General features: G+C 41.6%; 1 protein-coding gene and 1 long non-coding RNA gene across 4 annotated transcripts in view; one reads left to right on the forward strand and one right to left on the reverse strand.

The window, feature by feature from the left end:
* The window catches only part of SLC35E3 (solute carrier family 35 member E3), a 26,742-nt gene extending 24,207 nt beyond the window's left edge, over window positions 1-2,535 (forward strand). For all 3 annotated transcript variants that reach the window (XM_078076262.1, XM_036110420.2, XM_078076264.1), the window contains 2 exons: window positions 1,467-1,526; window positions 2,338-2,535. In XM_078076262.1, the coding sequence (XP_077932388.1) occupies window positions 1,467-1,526; window positions 2,338-2,508 (231 nt within the window). In that variant the 3' untranslated portion in view covers window positions 2,509-2,535. The remainder of the gene's footprint in view (window positions 1-1,466; window positions 1,527-2,337) is intronic.
* Window positions 1-19,083, reverse strand: part of LOC144382399 (uncharacterized) — a 21,989-nt gene extending 2,906 nt beyond the window's left edge. Inside the window, exon 1 of the long non-coding RNA XR_013449272.1 lies at window positions 17,566-19,083. This is a non-coding gene — a long non-coding RNA (uncharacterized LOC144382399). The remainder of the gene's footprint in view (window positions 1-17,565) is intronic.
* Window positions 19,084-19,108: the final 25 nt, after the last annotated feature.

The raw sequence follows: 19,108 nt of genomic DNA on the forward strand, positions 1-19,108 counted from the left end.
TTTGGCCTAGAGCCGTTAACCACTCTGCTTTGCTAATAATAAACAATAGTGCTTCACAGAGATGTTACTTTAATTAATGCGTTTCCTAAATGGTTTCCTTTTGAACTCTTTTTCTCCTCCTAGCCCCTTGCTTCAAATATGAGGCAAATCTCCATCCTGACCTCGATTCTTTATTCTCTTAGAAGCTTCCAGAGAGCAGAAAACGTGTCTGTTACCAGTGGGTAAAATAGTGCTGGTCACCTATTAGACGCGATCAGCCCTAAGCAGTCAGCTCTCAAAAGCGCATCTTTCCTTCTGTGCTTCTGCCCATAGTTCGTCACCGTTCTTTCAAGAAACAATGGTGTCCCATGAAAACTGCAGTTCACAACTCGGCGAGGGGAGAGCTCTTCCTTGAGGTCCCCGCGTGCATACGTCAGGGCCCAGCCCCAGTGCTCTGTGTACTTTGTATCACCCAGGCCCCTGAAAAGTCCTGTATTCAAGGGTCGGGACTACCTAATATGAATCATTGTGACTGTTCTTCAAGGACTTTGTTAAGCGACTCTTAAGTGAAACTGGCTTTTGTTGTTTCACGCGAGGGCGTGGTGGTGGAGAAGAATGCGGTGACGGCTGGTACAGCCAGTGCCGGGAGTTTTGCCCCCCCTCGTCTTCTCACCGTCAGTTGGTCCGCACGTGTCAGTGCAAAGCCAATCAAGTCTTAGTATTATTATGAAGAGTTCTGCCCTCACAAGACCCTTGCAAGAGGTTCACTCGAAGCTTGGTGACTCGCTGCCCTAGGCTTTCAGGATGTCATGGCCGCTGCCCCTGTGGAGCTTGCGTTCCAGTGACGGAGACGCCCAACAAGGGGAGACGTAAACAAGGTGATTTCAGAGCGTGATCAATTCCGTGAAGAGAATAAACACAGGGAACGGGATAGACAGTAGCTAAGGATGGAGGAGGGGCTGCTTTGGAAGAGGCCTCTCTGAAGAGATGACCTCTGACCCAAGACCTCAAGGGTGGAAGGGGGTCTGCCATGCCCAGGACTGGGGAAGAGGTTTCTGGAAAGGTGATATAGCAAGGGCCAAAGCCCCAAGGCAGGAAATAGCTTGGCATTTAAGGAAGAGGGGCCCCTGGGTGGCGCAGTTAAGCATCCCGACTCTTGGTTTCGCCTCAGGTCATGATCTCAGAGTCTTGAGATCAAGCCCCATGTTGGGCTCTGAGCTCAGCGGGGAGTCTGCTGAAGTTTCTCTCTCCCTCCCTGTGCTTCCACTCTCTCTCTTTCTCTCTCTAAAATAAATAAATAAATCTTAAAAAAAAAAAAAAAAGACAAGATAAGAAAGAGATTAGTCTGTTCTGGATAATGGCAGTATTTTTTATGACCCCTGTGGTTCCTTCAAGGGGGATTCCATATTCTTATCATTAAAAATTATAATAGTATATGTACTAACTTGTTTAATCCTTCTAACAATCTTGTTATCCCCATTTTACAGATGAGGAAACCGAGGCATGCTGAGACTAGGAAAGTGGTGACACAGCTAGAACACCAGGAGGTTTGGCCACAGAACCTCTAATCTTTAGAGCCTCTTTTTGAGAAAACAATCACTCAATAGATAAAAACTTCCTTGTTAGTGCATGAAAAAGCTTTTCTTTCTTTCTTCCTCTTTCTTTTCTCTTTTTCTTTTCTTTTCTTTCTTTCTTTCTTTCTTTTTTTTGGTATATAATGTATAGAATTTATCCCTCCTACTTTGGGTCTGGAGAACCGGAAGCTGTCAGAGCCACGGACACATCACGTCTGTCACCTGAGGACAGAACAGTAGCTCAATGGAAAGGAGTTTCTTGAATAATTCCCCTGAAAAGTTTCTCTCTCAACTTGAGCAGTCACAGATGCATTGAGTCTTTATGAAGCTTTTGTCTTATTCTAAATGAGATATAAAGAGCAATGAGCTGTGAAACCGAACGATCCACTCTGGCAGGTTCTCTATCTCTGCAACGCAGGTTGGTTGGAGGGATTTGTCTAACTTCTGCACAGTCCTGTCAGGAGGTCACAAAAGTCGAATGCCCTACTGCCAAACCTATGCAGATTCCCTCTCTAGGAGGGAAGGGAAGGGGACCTCACTGTCAGCTTGGGTAGGAAAGGACAGCCTTACCCCAAACAAGGGCAGTGAGACCACCCATGTCACATTCTTGAGATGTTTGCGCTGACCCAGCAGCATCTCTTTAATCTTCTTTATGGAATCTTCTCTGCTTTGCTTCTTCTCAGCCCACCCCCCTACCCCCCCAACTCCCCTCAGCTCCAATCCACAGGCATTGGGTGAAGCTGCAAACCTAACTCAAAAAGTTAGATTTACTTCCTAGTTATAGGCACTCTGTCATCTGGCCTGCAACGGAACCACATTCTTTACTGAGAGACCAACCCCAGTCCACCAGCCTTTTGTTGTCTACATCTCAGCCCTAATAGTAGACTCTGGCTGCTGTTCACCAAGAATCCTGCTCGGAGCTTCTGGAAATCAAGGAACTCTCTCCTGGCAATAAAATAAACACAGAATATGCTTGATCAATTTTCTACCTCTGACTTTTGTAATACGTAACAGACTATAAGCTTCACAAGGGTAGAGTCTTGTCTGTTTCTGCTCATCTGTGTACCCCCAACACTGGCACAATGCCTGGCACACTGCGTGTGTTCAGTGATGATCTGTTGAATGATTGAATGATTACATGAGTGGTTTAATTGGACACATGGAAATAGACATGAGTGTAGTGAGAAATGTATTCATTTACTTGGTCTTTTCTTCATGGTTCCACAAATATGTATTGAGCACTGGATATAACAGACATGCTGTTAGATGCTAAGAATACAAAATCCCTGGTGAAGCAATCTAACCAAGGGGACTTTCCCAACGAGGTAGTCTCAAAGAAATAGTCCTTTATTCAATTGGCAGCATGAGTTAAGAGTCTTCTGCATGTAGTACTCTGTACTAACCCAGAAAAATGGAAGTAAATGGAAGACATTTCCTTTCATCACAGAGCCTCAATCTAAAGGCCAGAGAACATGGCCGTATGCAAAATACTAAAATGTTATGCAATGACACATAGAGGAGCAAGAATTTTCTTGTTAATATATCACCTATTGTACACTGCAGCCTTATGACTAATTGAGTGATTATTAGTTATGGTGTCTCCGTCAGAGTTTCCGTCTGGCTGCAAAGCTGTCCCCACCCTCTGTTTGAGGAACTCCCCTTCATGCAGATCTCAGGGAGTCTGTATCTACTTCTCTGTCCAGATGCCCCTATTAGTCTCTCTTTTAAGAACCCAGTTCTCTTCCTTCTAAAGCTTCATCCCAATTTGCAATTAGATATTTGTTTGTAGTCTTTCTCTTTTACTGCACTGCAAGCTCCCAAAACGCAAGGACTTTTTATTTTTTAATACTTTTTATTTATTTGAGAGAGAGCAAGAGCAAGGGGAGGGGCAGAGGGACCAGGAGAGTGAGAGGCAGGCTCCCCACTGAGCAGGGAGCCCAACATGGGGCTCAGTGCCAGGACCCTGGGATCATGACCTGAGCCGAAGGCAGACTCTTAACGGACTGAGCCATCCAGGCGCCCCAGGACTTTTTATTTTGATCAGGTGATCTTTCAAATGCCTTGCATTGTGCCAGTACATATTTGTTAAATATATGAATTAAGGATCACAGCCAAATTCCTGCTTAAAATATTTTGATACCTAGCAGATAGGATTGCAGTGATAATTGAAGAAGCTCAGGACTTGACTGGTCACACAGGATTTCTCTCTTTACATTGAGCTAAATGACTGTTTTCACCCATGCTGGGCAACATTCTGGTCTAGATTCTAGTTTACTTTTTTTTTTAACTTAATTTTTAATCATGATAAAGACTCTACCTTTTAAAAAACTGGTACTTAAATTTCAAGTGATTTATTTGCACAATTTATATAATATTGTTTTTACTGAAATTTTAGAAATACATGTTTTAAACAGCTGCTGATTTAGAAAATATATCAGAAAACAAGTAAATTGGTACTCTGGTAAATATGTATCCATTAATCTATCTTTTTTTTTCACTTGCTTTTATTTTTTATCTTTTATTTTTATTGAGATATAGTTTATCTCAATTACAGGACAACTATATATAACATTATGCAGGTGTAAGCTCTACAAACGTACAGCTTTGATACACTTACGTGTTGTGGTGTGATTACCCCCGTAGCCTTAACTAATGCCTCCATCACCTCACATAATTCTTTCTTTTTTTTTTTTGTGGTGAGAACATTTAAGACCTAGTCTCTTAGCAACTTTGATGTATATAATACAGTATTGTTAACGATAAACACAACGCTGTGCAGTTGATCCCCAAAACTTAATCTTCTAACTGCAAGTTTTCACCCTTTGACCAACATGTCTCCAATTCCCCCACCCCTCAGCCTTACTTTTAAAAACAGACAAGAATTTATTTTTTAAAGATTTTATTTATTTGAGAGAGAAAGAGAAAGAGCAGAGGGGAGGAGCAGGGCGAGAGGGACAAGCAGACTCTGCACTGAGCACAGAGCCTGATGTGGGGCTTGATCCCAGGACCCTGAGATCATGACTTGAGCTGAAATCAAGAGTCAGCCACTCAGGTGCCCCGACAATAGTTTATTTTTTTTTAAATTATTCTTGGGGCTTGGCTGGCTCAGTCAGTCGAGCATGCAACTCTTGATCTTGGGATTGTGAGTTCAAGCTCCACGTTGGGTGTAGAGTTTATTTAAAAAAACAACAACAACAAAATTATTGATTTATCTTCCTTTTTTATGTGGTATGTTTGGGTTTATAACTTTAAAGTGCTGACACGTTTTTAAAGATGTATTTATTGGGGCGCCTGGGTGGCTCAGTCGTTAAGCGTCTGCCTTCGGCTCAGGTCATGATCCCAGGGTCCTGGGATCGAGCCCCGCATCGGGCTCCCTGCTCAGCGGGGAGCCTGCTTCTCCCTCTCCCTCTGCCCACCCCCTCCTCATGTTCTCTCTCTCTCTTAAATAAATAAATAAAAATCTTTAAAAAAAAATAAATAAAAATAAAGATGTATTTATTTATGAGAGAGGTGGGGAGGGAGCAGAGGGAAAGAGAAACTCAAGCAGACTCCCAGCTGAGCATGGAGCCCTATGCGGGGCTCCATCTCAGGACCCCAGAAATTACGACTTGAGCCCAAACCAAGAGTCAGACACTTACCCGAATGCACCACCCGGGTGCCCCCAAAAGTGCTGAAGTGATGAGGGCTGAAACGTTTAGCCTTACCCAGATTTTTAATACTAACCACACTGCCTCTAAGTTTGAAAACAAAACCACAGATTGTGGCATTTTCTGACCGTTAGAGGGAGCCACGACTTTCTAAGTCTTAGACTCTGTAGAGAAACTCCCTCTTCTGTCATCTTAAAACTAAGGCCTCTTGAAAGTATTCAAATTAAATTTTAGCTCAGTAAATTCCCTTAAATAGAAAAAGATCCTGAGAGGTAGAAAGAAATAAAATAGGTAGTCAATTGATTTACATTTAACATTCAGAAATGCTGCTTATTAGAATTTGAATTCATTTTCAGATTTTTCAGAGGTTTGAAGGGCCCCGCTGGGTTTATTAACAACACAATAGTCAGTTAGAAAACCAGAGAGGGAACTGCTTAAAAGGAAAGAGTGACTAATGGGGGTCAGAGCCCTAAAATCTTGGTGACTTAGCAAATCGCAGCACAAGGATTTTTCCATTAAAAAATGGGGGGGGGGGCGCCTGGGTGGCTCAGTCGTTAAGCATCTGCCTTCGGCTCAGGTCATGATCCCGGGGTCCTGGGATCGAGCCCCACATCGGGCTCCCTGCTCAGCGGGAAGCCTGCTTCTCCCTCTCCCACTCCCCCTGCTTGTGTTCCCTCTCTCGCTGTGTCTCTCTCTGTCAAATAAATAAAATAAAATCTTAAAAAAAAAAAAAAAATAGGGAGGGGCGGTGCACCTGGGTGGCTCAGACGGTTAAGCAGCTGCCTTTGGCTTGGGTCATAATCTCAGGGTCCTGGGATCGAGCCCCAAATCCCTCTCTCTCTGCCGCTCCCCCTGCTTGTGCTCTCTCTCTCTCAAATAAATAAATAAAATCTTAAAAAAAAAATCTGTGCTGATTTCTCATGGTGGTCCCCGTCATTACTTCTCAGCCTATAATTGTGCTTACTTCTTCATTTCCTCCTCTAATGATAAAGGAAGCTACAGTTGCTAAATGTTTGAACCAAAAGATAGAGCCTGTGGTGCAGAAGTCTGGGCCTTCTCACTCTTCCGTGGTTGCTTTTTTGTTTTTTTCCTCGCTCTTGTTCTTTTTGTCTTCCTTTCCTATCATAGTATGGGTTTTTCTTAACCCTCTCCCCCACCCTTTTTTCCTTCTATCACTTCTACCTTCCACCCACCCGTTAAAGCATTGCAGAGCACTTCTCCTGCAAGTCAGGAATGTTAGTACAAACAAACAAGACCCCAGTGGTCACTGCAAATATAATGTAAAGCGAATTCCTTTTTTAAATAAATGTAACATACAAGTTGTTCTAACTCATTAAAATAGATATGAGATGAAAATGGAAATTCTTAATATATAAAATTGGCAAACATTCAGTTTGAATTTTCATAGAGACCTATAGATCCATGTCTTTCTAAATTTAGTGTAGCCAAGGGATATGGGGAAACAAGTACTCTCTTCTATCGATTGCAAGACTGTAAATTGGCATAGCCTTTCTTTGACCCAGAGAATCCATGTGATCCCAAGGAAGGAGGAGTTGATCCCAAGGAAGCAAAGATGTGCATAAGGATTTTTGTCCAGGGAAGTTTATCATGACCCTATTGTTAATAGCAAAAAATTGGAAAGCACCTAAATGTCTAACAGTTCTTGGTCTGCTGATCTGTGTGATTCCCCAATCTTCTGGAAAGACCTAGAGTTTTTACTTTGTACTTGATACCTGACCCTTGGTTGGATGGGTAAAGACCCTGGAGGTCCGTGGATCTGTCTGGTTTTCTCTCATTTCTGAGTACAAACAGCTTAGTTTCACCACCGTTTTTAATCTGCTGCTTAGAACTTCCAACTACTCGCAATTATAACCCCCTCTACCAGACTAGAGTCTGGTTAAATATGATAACTATGGTCTTTAAAAAAAATTATTATTATTGTATTCCACAGAGCTTAGCATCATGATTAATAAGTTCTTAGCAAATTCTTATTGAATGAGTGAATAAATGAATGAGGTATTTGTGATCTGCCTTGAATGTGATTGGCTCTACTTCATGCTGTAGGTCTGTATCCCTCTGCAGAAAGAAATCATTTACACAGTAATACAAGTCGGGGCTGGGGGTGACTATGATTCATAGCATTTAAAATGTTAACCTAACACAAAACAACAGTGATGGTTTGGCGATCCATCCATTCAACAAATGGGCTCAATACCTTCTATGTACTGGGCACTATACAGCACTAGAGATAAAACCACAGCATTAGAAATTCAGAAAACTATCTGGTTTGAGTTGTTTAAAGTCTCTTAAGGGACTGATGTGTAAGAGTATCAATTTCTCAATTCAGAAAAGTAGATATACCTGAAATACTCATTTCCTCTCTGTGGGCATCCCCTCCTTTTATGTCAAGGTAGCTGTGAAACTAGATAGACTATCAGAAAGGTTTTTAACTGGCATATCATCAGAAGTAAAGGAGTAGACTAACGTAGAAAGCTATTTCTTTTAAGCCATGGAAAGACCTAGAAAATTTTATGTTTTTCTCTAATGAATTATTTCCATGCCAGACAATCATGATCAAATTCTTACTATTTAATTCCATTTTGTACGTAATTCCTGTATATAAATATAGCAGTCCTTTACTATATATTAATTTCAGAAGTCTCTAAGATAACTAAGTTACAGTTTTCATTTGAAGGACACATCCTGCTCACTTAGATAAGTCTGGGGTATTTGCCTAATTTCAGCCGCCTGTGTGTAAGCCTTTACTTAGCGTGGGTTATTCCTGTAGATGGCTAGTTCATCCAAGTTAGGGTGATATGTACCATAAAATTGGAATCTCCTCTCAGTAGGGGAGCTATTAAAATTTAGTAAATGGCGTTGGGACTGCTGATCATTTGTTTGGATAAAAATAAAGTTATATTCTGGGGCGCCTGGGTGGCTGTCATTAAGCATCTGCCTTCAGCTCAGGTCATGATCCCAGGGTCCTGGGATCGAGCCCCACATTGGGCTCCCTGCTCAGCGGGAAGCCTGCTTCTCCCTCTCCTTCTGCTGCTCCACCTGCTTGTGCTCTCTCACTCTCTCTGTCAAATAAATACAAATAGAATCTTTAAAAAAAAATAAAAAATAAAGTTATATTCTCTACCTAATAACCATTCACAAAAATATATTCTGGAGGGATTAAAGACCCAAACAAAAAAGAAAACTCTACATATATTGGAATAGACTATAGGAGAGTATGTTTATGACTTTGGGAAACTAGAAGTCATTCCAAACCAGACCCTAAATGCAAAATATGTAAAGGAATAGACTGATAAGTTTGACTCCACGAAGACTGATCAATGCGAGGAGCATGTCAAAGTTGTCTGCTATAAAAGGCGTCATCAGCGAAGTTACAAGATTGGTAAGTGTAAATAACACCTACAACATGTTTGGGCAAAGTCAAAAAACAAGTGACAGATTAGGAGATAGTATTTGCCATATGTCTAGCACAAAACAGGTTAGCATTTAGATCTATGAAGCACTCCTACAAAAGGGGAAAACTCAGACCAATGGGAATATGGAAAAAAATAATAGGACAAGTTATTTATAGAAAAATAAATATAATTGGCCAATGAACATATGAATAGAAGCTGAACCTCACCAATTATCAAGAAAAAATTATTATATTTAGAACATCAGGTTAACAATTTTCAATCGTTATAGGGGCAAAAATTAGCCATTCTAATAAAATGTCTTGATGTGGGTGTGGGAAAGCATACACGCACATTGCTAATGGGAATATAAAATTGATACAATCATGTAGAGGGGCAATTGGGCAACACCGAGTAACATAAAAATATCTATGCCATGAGCCAGCAATTCCAGCTACTGGTGTCTGCTTTAGAAAAGGACTGGCCCTTTGCATAAGCAAACATGTACAAACATGCCCATTGCAGCCTTCCTCATAGGGAAGAACTGGAAACACTGAACTATGAATAGAACAATGGCTAACAAAGTGTACATTCAAGCTATGTAAGCAGTGGTAGGAGGCCATTATGAGAATGCTATTGCAGTTGGTGCGGATCTTAATGGCTCTCCACCATGTCCGACTGGATAGAAAAGCAAGTTATGGATGTACTGTTGATGCCATTTTATACAAAAAGAAAATAAATGACACCACAGAATGAAATTACATATTGCCTAAGGAACACATGTAAAGGTGTGTAAATATATGAAAGAAGGACTGAGAGGACACAAACTTAATTGATAAGCCAGGTTGCCTCAGGGACGATGAGGGACAGGGATGGGGGGCTGGAAGGGGATTTGTCCTTGTCCCCTTTTTAAAAGAATTTATGTATTATTTATGTATTTCAATTTTATTTTAAAAAATTAAGTCGGTTTTATGGTGAATAACTGCTGAGGACGAAACATGTATAGTCCCTTTAAATGTAGATAGATGCATAAAATATCAAAATTTAAATATGTATACATTTATACATAGAAATTTATTTTTAAATTTTTTTTATGTTTAACTTTTTTTTTTTAAAGATTTTATTTATTTATTTGTCAGAGGGAGAGAGAGCGCACAAGCAAAGAAAGCAGGAGGCAGAGGGAGAATCAGGCTCCCTGCTGAGCAAGGAGCCCGATGTGGGACTCGATCCCAGGACCCTGGGATCATGACCTGAGCCGAAGTCAGATGCTTAACTGACTGAGCCACCCAGGCGTTTAACTTTTTAAAAAAATAGATTTTATTTATTTATTTGAGAGAGAGAGAACACGAGTGAGAGAAAGCACCGGGGGTGGGGGTGGGCAGAGAGAGAGCGAGAAGCAGACACTGAGCAGGAAGCCCGACTTCAGGCTCAAACTCAGGACCCTGAGATCATGACCTGAGTCGAAGGCAGACGCTTGACGCACTGAGCCACCCAGGTGCCCCTATAAATAGAAATTTAAATTTAAACACACATGTATATGCATATATAGCCTAATTGAAATCAAGAGAGATTTTCTTTTGTATCGGCAATAAAAAGGGAGCTCCCAAATCTAAGCAGTAAGTGCTAGAGCCAAGGGGTTCACAGAGCAAGGGAATGGGATTAGATTTTATTAGTGGAGACTGGGATTTAACCTCTAGGTAGCAGCGTCAGAAGCTAACAGAATGTGGAGGAACCTGGTAGACAAGGGACATCAGGCTGGAAAGCAGAGTATGTGTGCAGGGCTGACAAAGCACAAACAGCACATGGCCAGGAGCACCGCTCCCCCCCATACTAAAATACCAACTTAGAAAAGCAGAGAGTGAGGGAAATCTAAAAAACTGAACATTTCTTTCCCTTTCTTTTCCTTTCTATCCATATTTTTTCTTTTTAAGATTTTATTTATTTATTTATTTATTTATTTATTTATTATTTATTTGAGAGAGAGCGCAAGCAGGGGGAGGGGCAGAGGGAGATGGAGAAGCAGGCTCCCTGCTGAGATGTGGGCCTTGATCCCAAGACCCTGAGATCATGACCTGAGCGGAAGGCAGATGCTTAACCAACTGAGCCACCTAGGCACCCCTCTATCTATCTTTTTTTTTTTAAGATTTTATTTTTAAGTAATCTCTGCACCCAATGTGGGGCTTGAACTTAAAACCCCAAGATCAAGAGTCGGATCCTCCATCAGCAGAGCCAGCCAGGCACCCTTATCCATCTATTTTTTAAAACCAGAATACTTATTGCATGACTACCCATTGAAATCCTTAAGATAAACTGTTAAACACCATAAGCACCTATAAATAATTCTACTTAAAAGAAACTGGAAACTCTCTACATTGACTGTTTAAATGATCAAACCCAGCCAGATTTAAATAATATTGAACACTTAGTTTTCCTATTAAAATCCAAGTATAGCCTCAGCAATAATTGTAGGTAAAATTAAAATGTTATTTTTTTATTTGCCTGTCCGAGTTGTAGTGAGTTAAGTGTGCAACCCCTCTACTTAGTAAAAATCCATTACAATATGTATTGTTTATAGCTCTATTCCCCCCATGTTTTCAGTGCCTGTTTGTTCCAGCCAAAGAGAGTAAGTTCACTATGCTGACAAGACTCATCAATGAGAGTGTCCTGAGCTATTTTTCGTTGAGCATGTACTGCAAGGCCAGTCATTTGTACTTCTTTTTCTTAACTTTCTGTCCTTTATTTTGGGTTCTGACCCCAAATGTCTGACATACTCTATGTAAGTGATAGTGTTGGCTCACAATGAAGAAACAGACTATCATGACTTTAAAAGCAAAACCAAAACCAAGTGTTACAGTGACCTGAATTATAGGACTGACAAATAGAAGTTGGCTGTCCCCTTCTAGATCTAGCCACATGAGAAAAAATTTGAAAACCCATCTGTCGAAGAGGCAACGCCTCATCATGGAGAAGGCAGTGTCTTTTTTAAGCACTTTGAAGATCAGTAGCAGAAACATCCGGATCCAGTTGTAGTTGTTAGTTTCAAACAACTCAGAGACTAGCAACAGCATAAAACTGAGTGGTCAGGCAGAGACTCTTGACCTCCAAGGCAGGAATTCTCTGACCCACTCAAAGCATCCACTGAGGATAGCAACCCCCACCCAACTTGCCTTGGGAGGAAAGCTTTAATGCCACCAAAGATTGCTCTACAGTCTTGCAAGACAATACTACTTTTGTGAGATTTTAATCTGAAGCTCATGCCAACATGTCATCCAAGAACACCCATCTCTGCCTAAGCTGTCAGATTTGCCAGTTCTGGGTTGTACCACAATTATTTGCTCAATACATAATTATATCAGTCATGAGCTTGAAATGCATAATTTTTTTTTTTAAGATTTTATTTATTTGTTTGACACAGAGAGAGAGACAGCGAGAGAAGGAACACAAGCAGGGGGAGTGGGAGAGGGAGAAGCAGGCCTCCCGCCGAGCAGGGAGCCCGATGCCGGGCTTGATCCCAGGACGCTGGGATCATGACCTGAGCCGAAGGCAGACCCTTAACCAACTGAGCCACCCAGGCGCCCCCCCCTTTTTTTTTAAGATTTTATTTATTTGACAGAGAGAGCACAAGCAGGGGGAGTGTCAGGCAGAGGGAGAGGGAGAAGCAGGCTCCCGGTTGAGCAGGGAGCCCGATGTGGGGCTCAGTCCCAGCACCCTGAGATCATGACCTGAGCTGAAGGCAAACGCTTAACCGACTGAGCCACCCATGCGCCCCAGAAATGCATAATTTTCTAGGAAAAATGTAAATGAACAAAACTGACTTCAGGAGAAATGAGAAATCTAAACACTAATCATTAAAGAAATTGAAATTTCTTTAGTAGTCAAAAATTTCTAATACCAAAAGACATATCCAAGCCTTAATCATTTCATAGACCAGTTTTATCAAGTCTTTAATGAACAGGTAATTCCAGTCTTATATAAGCTGTTTCAGAGAGTAGAAAAAAACTACTCAACTCATAAAACCATTAAAACCTTAATATCAAAATAAGAGTATATAAGGAGGGGCGCCTGGGTGGCTCAGTCGTTAAGTGTCTGCCTTCAGCTCAGGTCATGATCCCAGGGTCCTGGGATCGAGCCCCGCATTGGGCTCCCTGCTCAGTAGGAAGCCTGCTTCTCCCTCTCCCACTCCGCCTGCTTGTGTTCCCTCTCTCACTGTGTCTCTGTCAAATAAATAAATAAAATCTTAAAAAAAAAAAAGGGTGTATAAGGAAAGAACAATAGAGACCAATCTCAAAAACCTAGACAAAAAAAATCCAAATTTAAAATACCAGTATAGGGGCGCCTGGGTGGCTCAGTTGGTTTTCGACTTAGGTCATGATCCTGGGGTCCTGGGATGGAGCCCCCCATTGGGCGCCCTGCTCAGTGGGTGTCTGCTTCTCCCTCTCCCTCTGCTTCTCCCCCTGCTTGTGCTCTCTCGCTTGCATGCTCTGTCTCTCCCAAAATAAATAAAATCTTAAAAAAAAAAGTTTCTTATTGGAGTTTTACTGCAATCAAATGTATTTTGTTGAGTGCACTATGTAATCCCTGTTTTTACTGGGAGGCAGTTTCCCTCAATGACATCTCAATCCAACTTCATCATTGTTCAGTTCTTTTAGTTATTAAAACAGTCTCATTTCAGTTATTAAGACTGACTCCTTCATTTTGAAACTTCAATTCATATTCGGTTCAAAGTTTTCCTTCCTCATGCCCTAGACCAGGCTGAATTTGTGGCTCTGGTGACCTGGAACTGGAAATGGGGATGTGAGGCACGGATCTGTCACGTCCCATACCCTCTTCCCTGTTCTTACTACCAGTATGCAGAATTCCAGAACTGACCCTCAGCGATCCTTACCCTGTATAATCCTCTCCCCTTTGAGTGTGTGTACAACCTGGTGAATATGATGAGATATTATGCCCATGATTATGCTATATTACACGGCAAAAAGGAGTTTATCTGAGTTGGCCTGTTCTTTTTTTTTTTTTTAAGATTTTATTTATTTATTTGACAGAGAGAGACACAGCGAGAGAGGGAACACAAGCAGGGGGAGTGGCAGAGGGAGAAGCAGGCTTCCCACGGAGCAGGGAGCCCGATGCGGGGCTCGATCCCAGGACCCTGGGATCATGACCTGAGCCGAAGGCAGACACTTAACGACTGAGCCACCCAGGCGCCCCTGGATTGGCCTGTTCTAATCACAAGAGCCTTTGGCCAGTCCCAGAGGAGTAAGTCAGAGATTTGAAGTATAAGGGAGGAACTCAACACGCTGTTGCTTGCTTGAAGATGGAGGGGGCCATGTGCTAAGGAATGTAGGTAGACTTTGGGAGCTGAGAGGGGGGCCCCATTGACAGCAAGGAAAAGGGGGTCACAGTTCTACAATTACCAGGAACTGAATTTGGACAACAATCTGAATGAATGAGCTAGAAAGCAGGTTTTTCTCTAAAACCTCCAGATAAGAACCCAAGTTGGCCAATCTTCATTTTGACCTTGTGAGAACTGGAGCAGAGAAACCCAGTCAAGCTTACTAGGACTTATGACACATAGAACTATGAGCCCATATATTTGTATTGCTTTAAGCCCCTACATTTGTGGTAATTCATTACACAGCAATAGAAAACTACTACCTTACTCCTTTGGCATTGATGGGGGTAAAGAGGAGGAGGGGGAAAATGATCTTTCCTTATATGATTGCCCTTAAAATTTGTTGCACTTTTATTAGTTGGACATATTCATGTTTTCTTTATATGAAAAATACCAGCTAGACGAGGGAGACATTTCTGTCCCCTTTCTGTTGGTTGTCTTGGCCTCTCTGTTTAATGCAAATTGGGTATCAGTTCCCTCCAGGTGGCAGGTATCCAAAAGCTAGTTCTCGCAAGGGTCTTATGGCCCAGTCCTGGCAGGAAGTTGGACAGGGAGGATCGAATGAAGCTCAACTTTTTTTGCCCCAACTCAGCACATTCCACCAATGGACATCCTATAGTGTCTGGTGCTGCCAGGGTTCTCGTACCACGGCAATGGCCATCTTGGGGGCTACCAGCAAAACTCCTTATACCCCTGCCATCTTTTTCAGGGACCACTGACCTGTGAGAAACTCCAGAAACCCTTCCACACCAAAGCAGGGGGTACTACGCAACCTCATTATGTCTCTTCTGCCAGTTGAGTGGCTCAGCAACGTTCAGACAAGATGTAGTCACAAGTCTCAGATATAATTAGGGGGCAGGTAGGTGAGGTTATAAATTCTTCATTCCTCCAGAAGGTAACCTGTTTTGCTCCTGGTCCTCCCTTAAAACTGTCAATGCTAAAAGTCATCAAACCGGTTGAGCCTGTATTGAGCTGTGGGAACCAGAATCCCAGGTCAAGAACGGGACCGTATCTGAACTTAGCCTTGGAGAATTGAGTAACTGTTCTCAATAGGACAATATCTCCACTTAAATCCCTGAGATATTTGGTAACCTCTAAGGACAGGATAAGCTATCAGTTACGCTCCATATCATCCTGTTACACTATTTCTGTTGCAAATTCAGTTCATCAGTATCTTAAAAAAAAAAGACCCATTATAACTAAGTAGAGTCTATTTGAGTAAATACAAGGATGGTTCAGTATTAGAAAATCTATCACTACAGTCTTAACATATTAACAGATTAAGGAGAAAAGCCACATGATCATCTCCAGATACATAAAGAGGTATTAGATAAAACTGAACACTTATTCATATTTTTTTAAAGAAGACATTTTTAAAAAATATTTTATTTATTTGTCAGAGAGAGAGAGAACACACAAGCAGGGGGAGCAGCAGGCGGAGGGAGAAGCAGGCTCCCCACTGAGTACAGAGCCTGATGTGGGGCTCATTCCCAGGACCCTGGGATCATGACCTGAGCCGAAGGCAGACGTTTAACGACTGAGCCACCCAGGCATTCCCACTCATTCACATTTTTAAAAATTCCAAAACATGAATAGAAGGAAACTTTTATAATGTAGTAAAGGGCACCTACCTAAAACTTACATCAAACATCAAACTTTAAAAGCATTTTTATTAAAGTCAGGAATAAGACAAGGATGTTCACTATCTTTGCTACTATTCCATAAAATAATAATTGCTCTAATGGTTATAAGAAAAGAAGTTATAAGAAAAGAGGAGACAGATTGATGATTTTTACAGATGATATTACTATTTTCATAAAAAATTCAAGAGCATCTACTGAAAAACTAGCAGTATTTATAAAACAAAATACAGCAGTTTTAATGGCTGTAAGATCAAAATACAAAAATCAATCATTGTCCTAAAGAGAAAATGATAAAACATTATTAAAGGATGTGAAGAGAGACCTGAAAAAAAGTGTCATGTTCTTTAGGACAATGAAGAATCCAGACTGAAAAGACATCAAACTAATCTATTGATCCAATGCAATTTGAATCAAAATTCCAATAGGATTCTTTTTTATGATTTAGACAAACTAATTCTAAAAGTGACATCCTAGAACAGACAAAACAATACTGAAAAAAGATAAGACAGCTTTTCTTGTTAGATTTTGAAACTCGGCATAAGGCTTACTACCCCCTGGCCCAGTAATTCCTTTTGTATGTTTGCAGTCTACTGTATTTAGTATGTACAGATTCATGAATTTATAGTCAGAGTTATAAAAAACATGGACTCAATGGGTGTACACCAAACTGATAGTTATAACTGCCTCACAGAGGAAGGGGAATGAGATCAAGAACAAAAATTGGGGAATTTCAACTTTTTTAAATATTCCATTTTTTTAAATATACCTGAAGTAGAAATGACAAATGTGAATTCTAGGCAGTGGTTACATTAGATATTAATTATTCTGTGGATGTTTCTGCATACTTTAAACTGACAAGTTTAAACAAAAAGTTGATTACTTCTCGAAACAGAAACAAAATGCCTGTGTTTATATTAACCATTTAGTGGGATTTTGCTTTTTAACTAACACTATTTATCTCCAGACATTTGGAAAGGTAATCGGAATTTGAACTACTTCTGTAATTATTTTATTTTTTTAAGATTTTATTTCTTTATTTGACAGAGAGCGAGACAGCAAGAGAGGGAACACAGGCAGGTGGAGTGGGAGAGGGAGAAGCAGGCTTCCCGCAGAGCAGGGAGCCCGATGTGGGGCTGGATCCCAGGACCCTGGGATCATGACCTGAGCCAAAGGCAGACGCTTAATGACTGAGCCACTCAGGTGCCCCCTACTTCTGTAATTTTAGACCGCCAAGTAAATATTGTGACAATTTCAGCATTCTAAACATTCTATACACTGTTTCTGAGATAAATCTTGTTTATTTTTCCTTATTCTTTTTTTTTTATCATTAATAAATGCAAGTATTAAGTGGTCCTAGGACCAGGACAAAAGTCTATTGTGAATGTCTTTGCAGAGTTTAGGTTCCAAAGAATATTAAGATGCTCAAGGTGTCTCCATCTCTTGAAACAAAGGAGAGTATCAAGAGCAATGCTACTAAAAATTAAGCAGAAGTCTGCTTCCAGAAAAGCCTGGAGTAAGTATAAGGGCAGAATGACATAGGATAATAGTGAAATGCAGGGCAACAGCAGCAGCTGGTCTGAATTTTTTTTAAATATTTATTTATTTATTTGAGAGAGAGAGAGAGAGAAAGTGCGCACGTGAGCAGGGGGAGGGACAGAGGGAGAAGAGGAAAATCTCAAGCAGACTCCCCCCTGAGCACAGAGCCCAACTCGGGGCTCCATCCCCTCACCCAAGATCATGTCCGGAGCCAAAACCAAGAGTAGGTTGCTCAACCAACCGAGCCACCCAGGCACCCCTGCATTTTTTTCTTAATGGTAAAGTCACAAACAATAGGAACAGATTTCGAGTGACAAGATTCAGTGTGATTTCTCATCCCTCATTTTCTTTGACTCCTGCAGTATTCAGTATCATTACTTGACTCACCATTTCTGGGACACCATCTTTGGGACACCATTATATGGCCTGTGTTGCGTGGCTTTCTGATCATTCTTCTCATTCTTTGCTGTTTCTACCCCTGCTGCCTTATCCCAGTCCAGTCTCTTCTCTCCTTTGAGGAATTCATCAGTTCTTACATGTTGAGCCAATCATCCCCCTCAAAAGTTCTGTCTTTAGCCTGAGCTTCAGTTCCACATTTTCTACCACCGAACTCTTTGTTCTGTGATGCATCATTCAAAACAACCAGGCAACTTTTCATTTCCTCCAGACTTTTTGTCAGTGGTATTCTCATTCACTTTGGGTGGAAGTTCAGAGTCAGCCTGGTAGATTCTGTGACAGCAGGGAGTATGACTATCTTGTTCACTACCTGTGGCCTTGGGTAGTGCTTGTTACACATGGTAAGTTTTTAATACCAATTTCTTGAAAGATAGAATCCTTGCCTCATCCACCTCTCTCCCCAGCACCTTAAATCCTATCGCTTCTTCCCTCATTTCTGTTCTTCTCTTGTATTTTCTCCATCTCTTGAGGTTTTCTTTTATCCTGTGTCAAGCACACAGTTTCACAACCAGAAACCTTACTATATTTGATATTATAAAGATGAGATTTTTTAAAAAGCCAAACTAAATCCCTGAAGATAATAATGTTAACAATTAAATCAACTGAGTGACCAGTATGTTTAAGAAAGATTCCTTTTTATAGGCTAGGGAGTGGGAGAGGGGAAAGTTATAACTTTATATAAAAAAAAGAAAGTTCCTATAAAAAAGGAACTAATTGCTTTCCGTGCTTTTGTGTTGAGCCACCTCAATTCTTACGTCCTTACTCATTTTTTAAATTGCCACGCCTATGTGCCAAAAGGGGCAAGGTGAGTCTTTCAGTAGAGTTCCTAATATATAAATGTATATTCTTAATGAGAATGAATGTTATATAAACAAACCCAAACATTCTAAAAGCATGAAGTGAAAACTGTTCTTTATCGCCCCCGCCACCCCCCATCACGGTACCCACCAGTCTTCTATTTCTCCAACTTGAACATTTGTATGCATCGTGTACAAGTCTATATTGCAGTAGTTTTAATCATACTTTTTTTTAAACAAGTCTTGAAATAACTCATTTGTATACAACTCCAGTAGCCGGCAGTGTGGCCTTAATATATCGCACAGCTGTTAATTTTGGTTTCACTTTTGGGGGCTGCACTTAGATACGCCTGGTGCCTGCAGTTTCCACCGCGGTCGGGAGCTGTAAACACAGGGCACACAGAAATAGCACAACGGATAAAGAAGTCCCCAGGGCCGCGCGCGAAACGAGGCGCGGCGGCCTGAGCCGAGCCCCACCCCGGGGGAACTGGCGGCCCAGGCCGGCCGGTCGCGCGAGCGCCCCACACCCCCTCCCGCCCTGCGGAGGCTGCAGGCCCAGGTTGCGCGCGCCGCGCTCCCGGGCCTCCCCCTTCGCGGAGGCGGCCGACCCAGCCCTCTCCCACCATTGGCGGACGTGGTGGGGCTGGGGCGCGCGCGCGCGCGCGCGCGTATACGCC

This window comes from Halichoerus grypus, chromosome 6 (genome assembly GCF_964656455.1).
Source record: "Halichoerus grypus chromosome 6, mHalGry1.hap1.1, whole genome shotgun sequence".
Classification (NCBI taxonomy): domain Eukaryota; kingdom Metazoa; phylum Chordata; class Mammalia; order Carnivora; family Phocidae; genus Halichoerus; species Halichoerus grypus.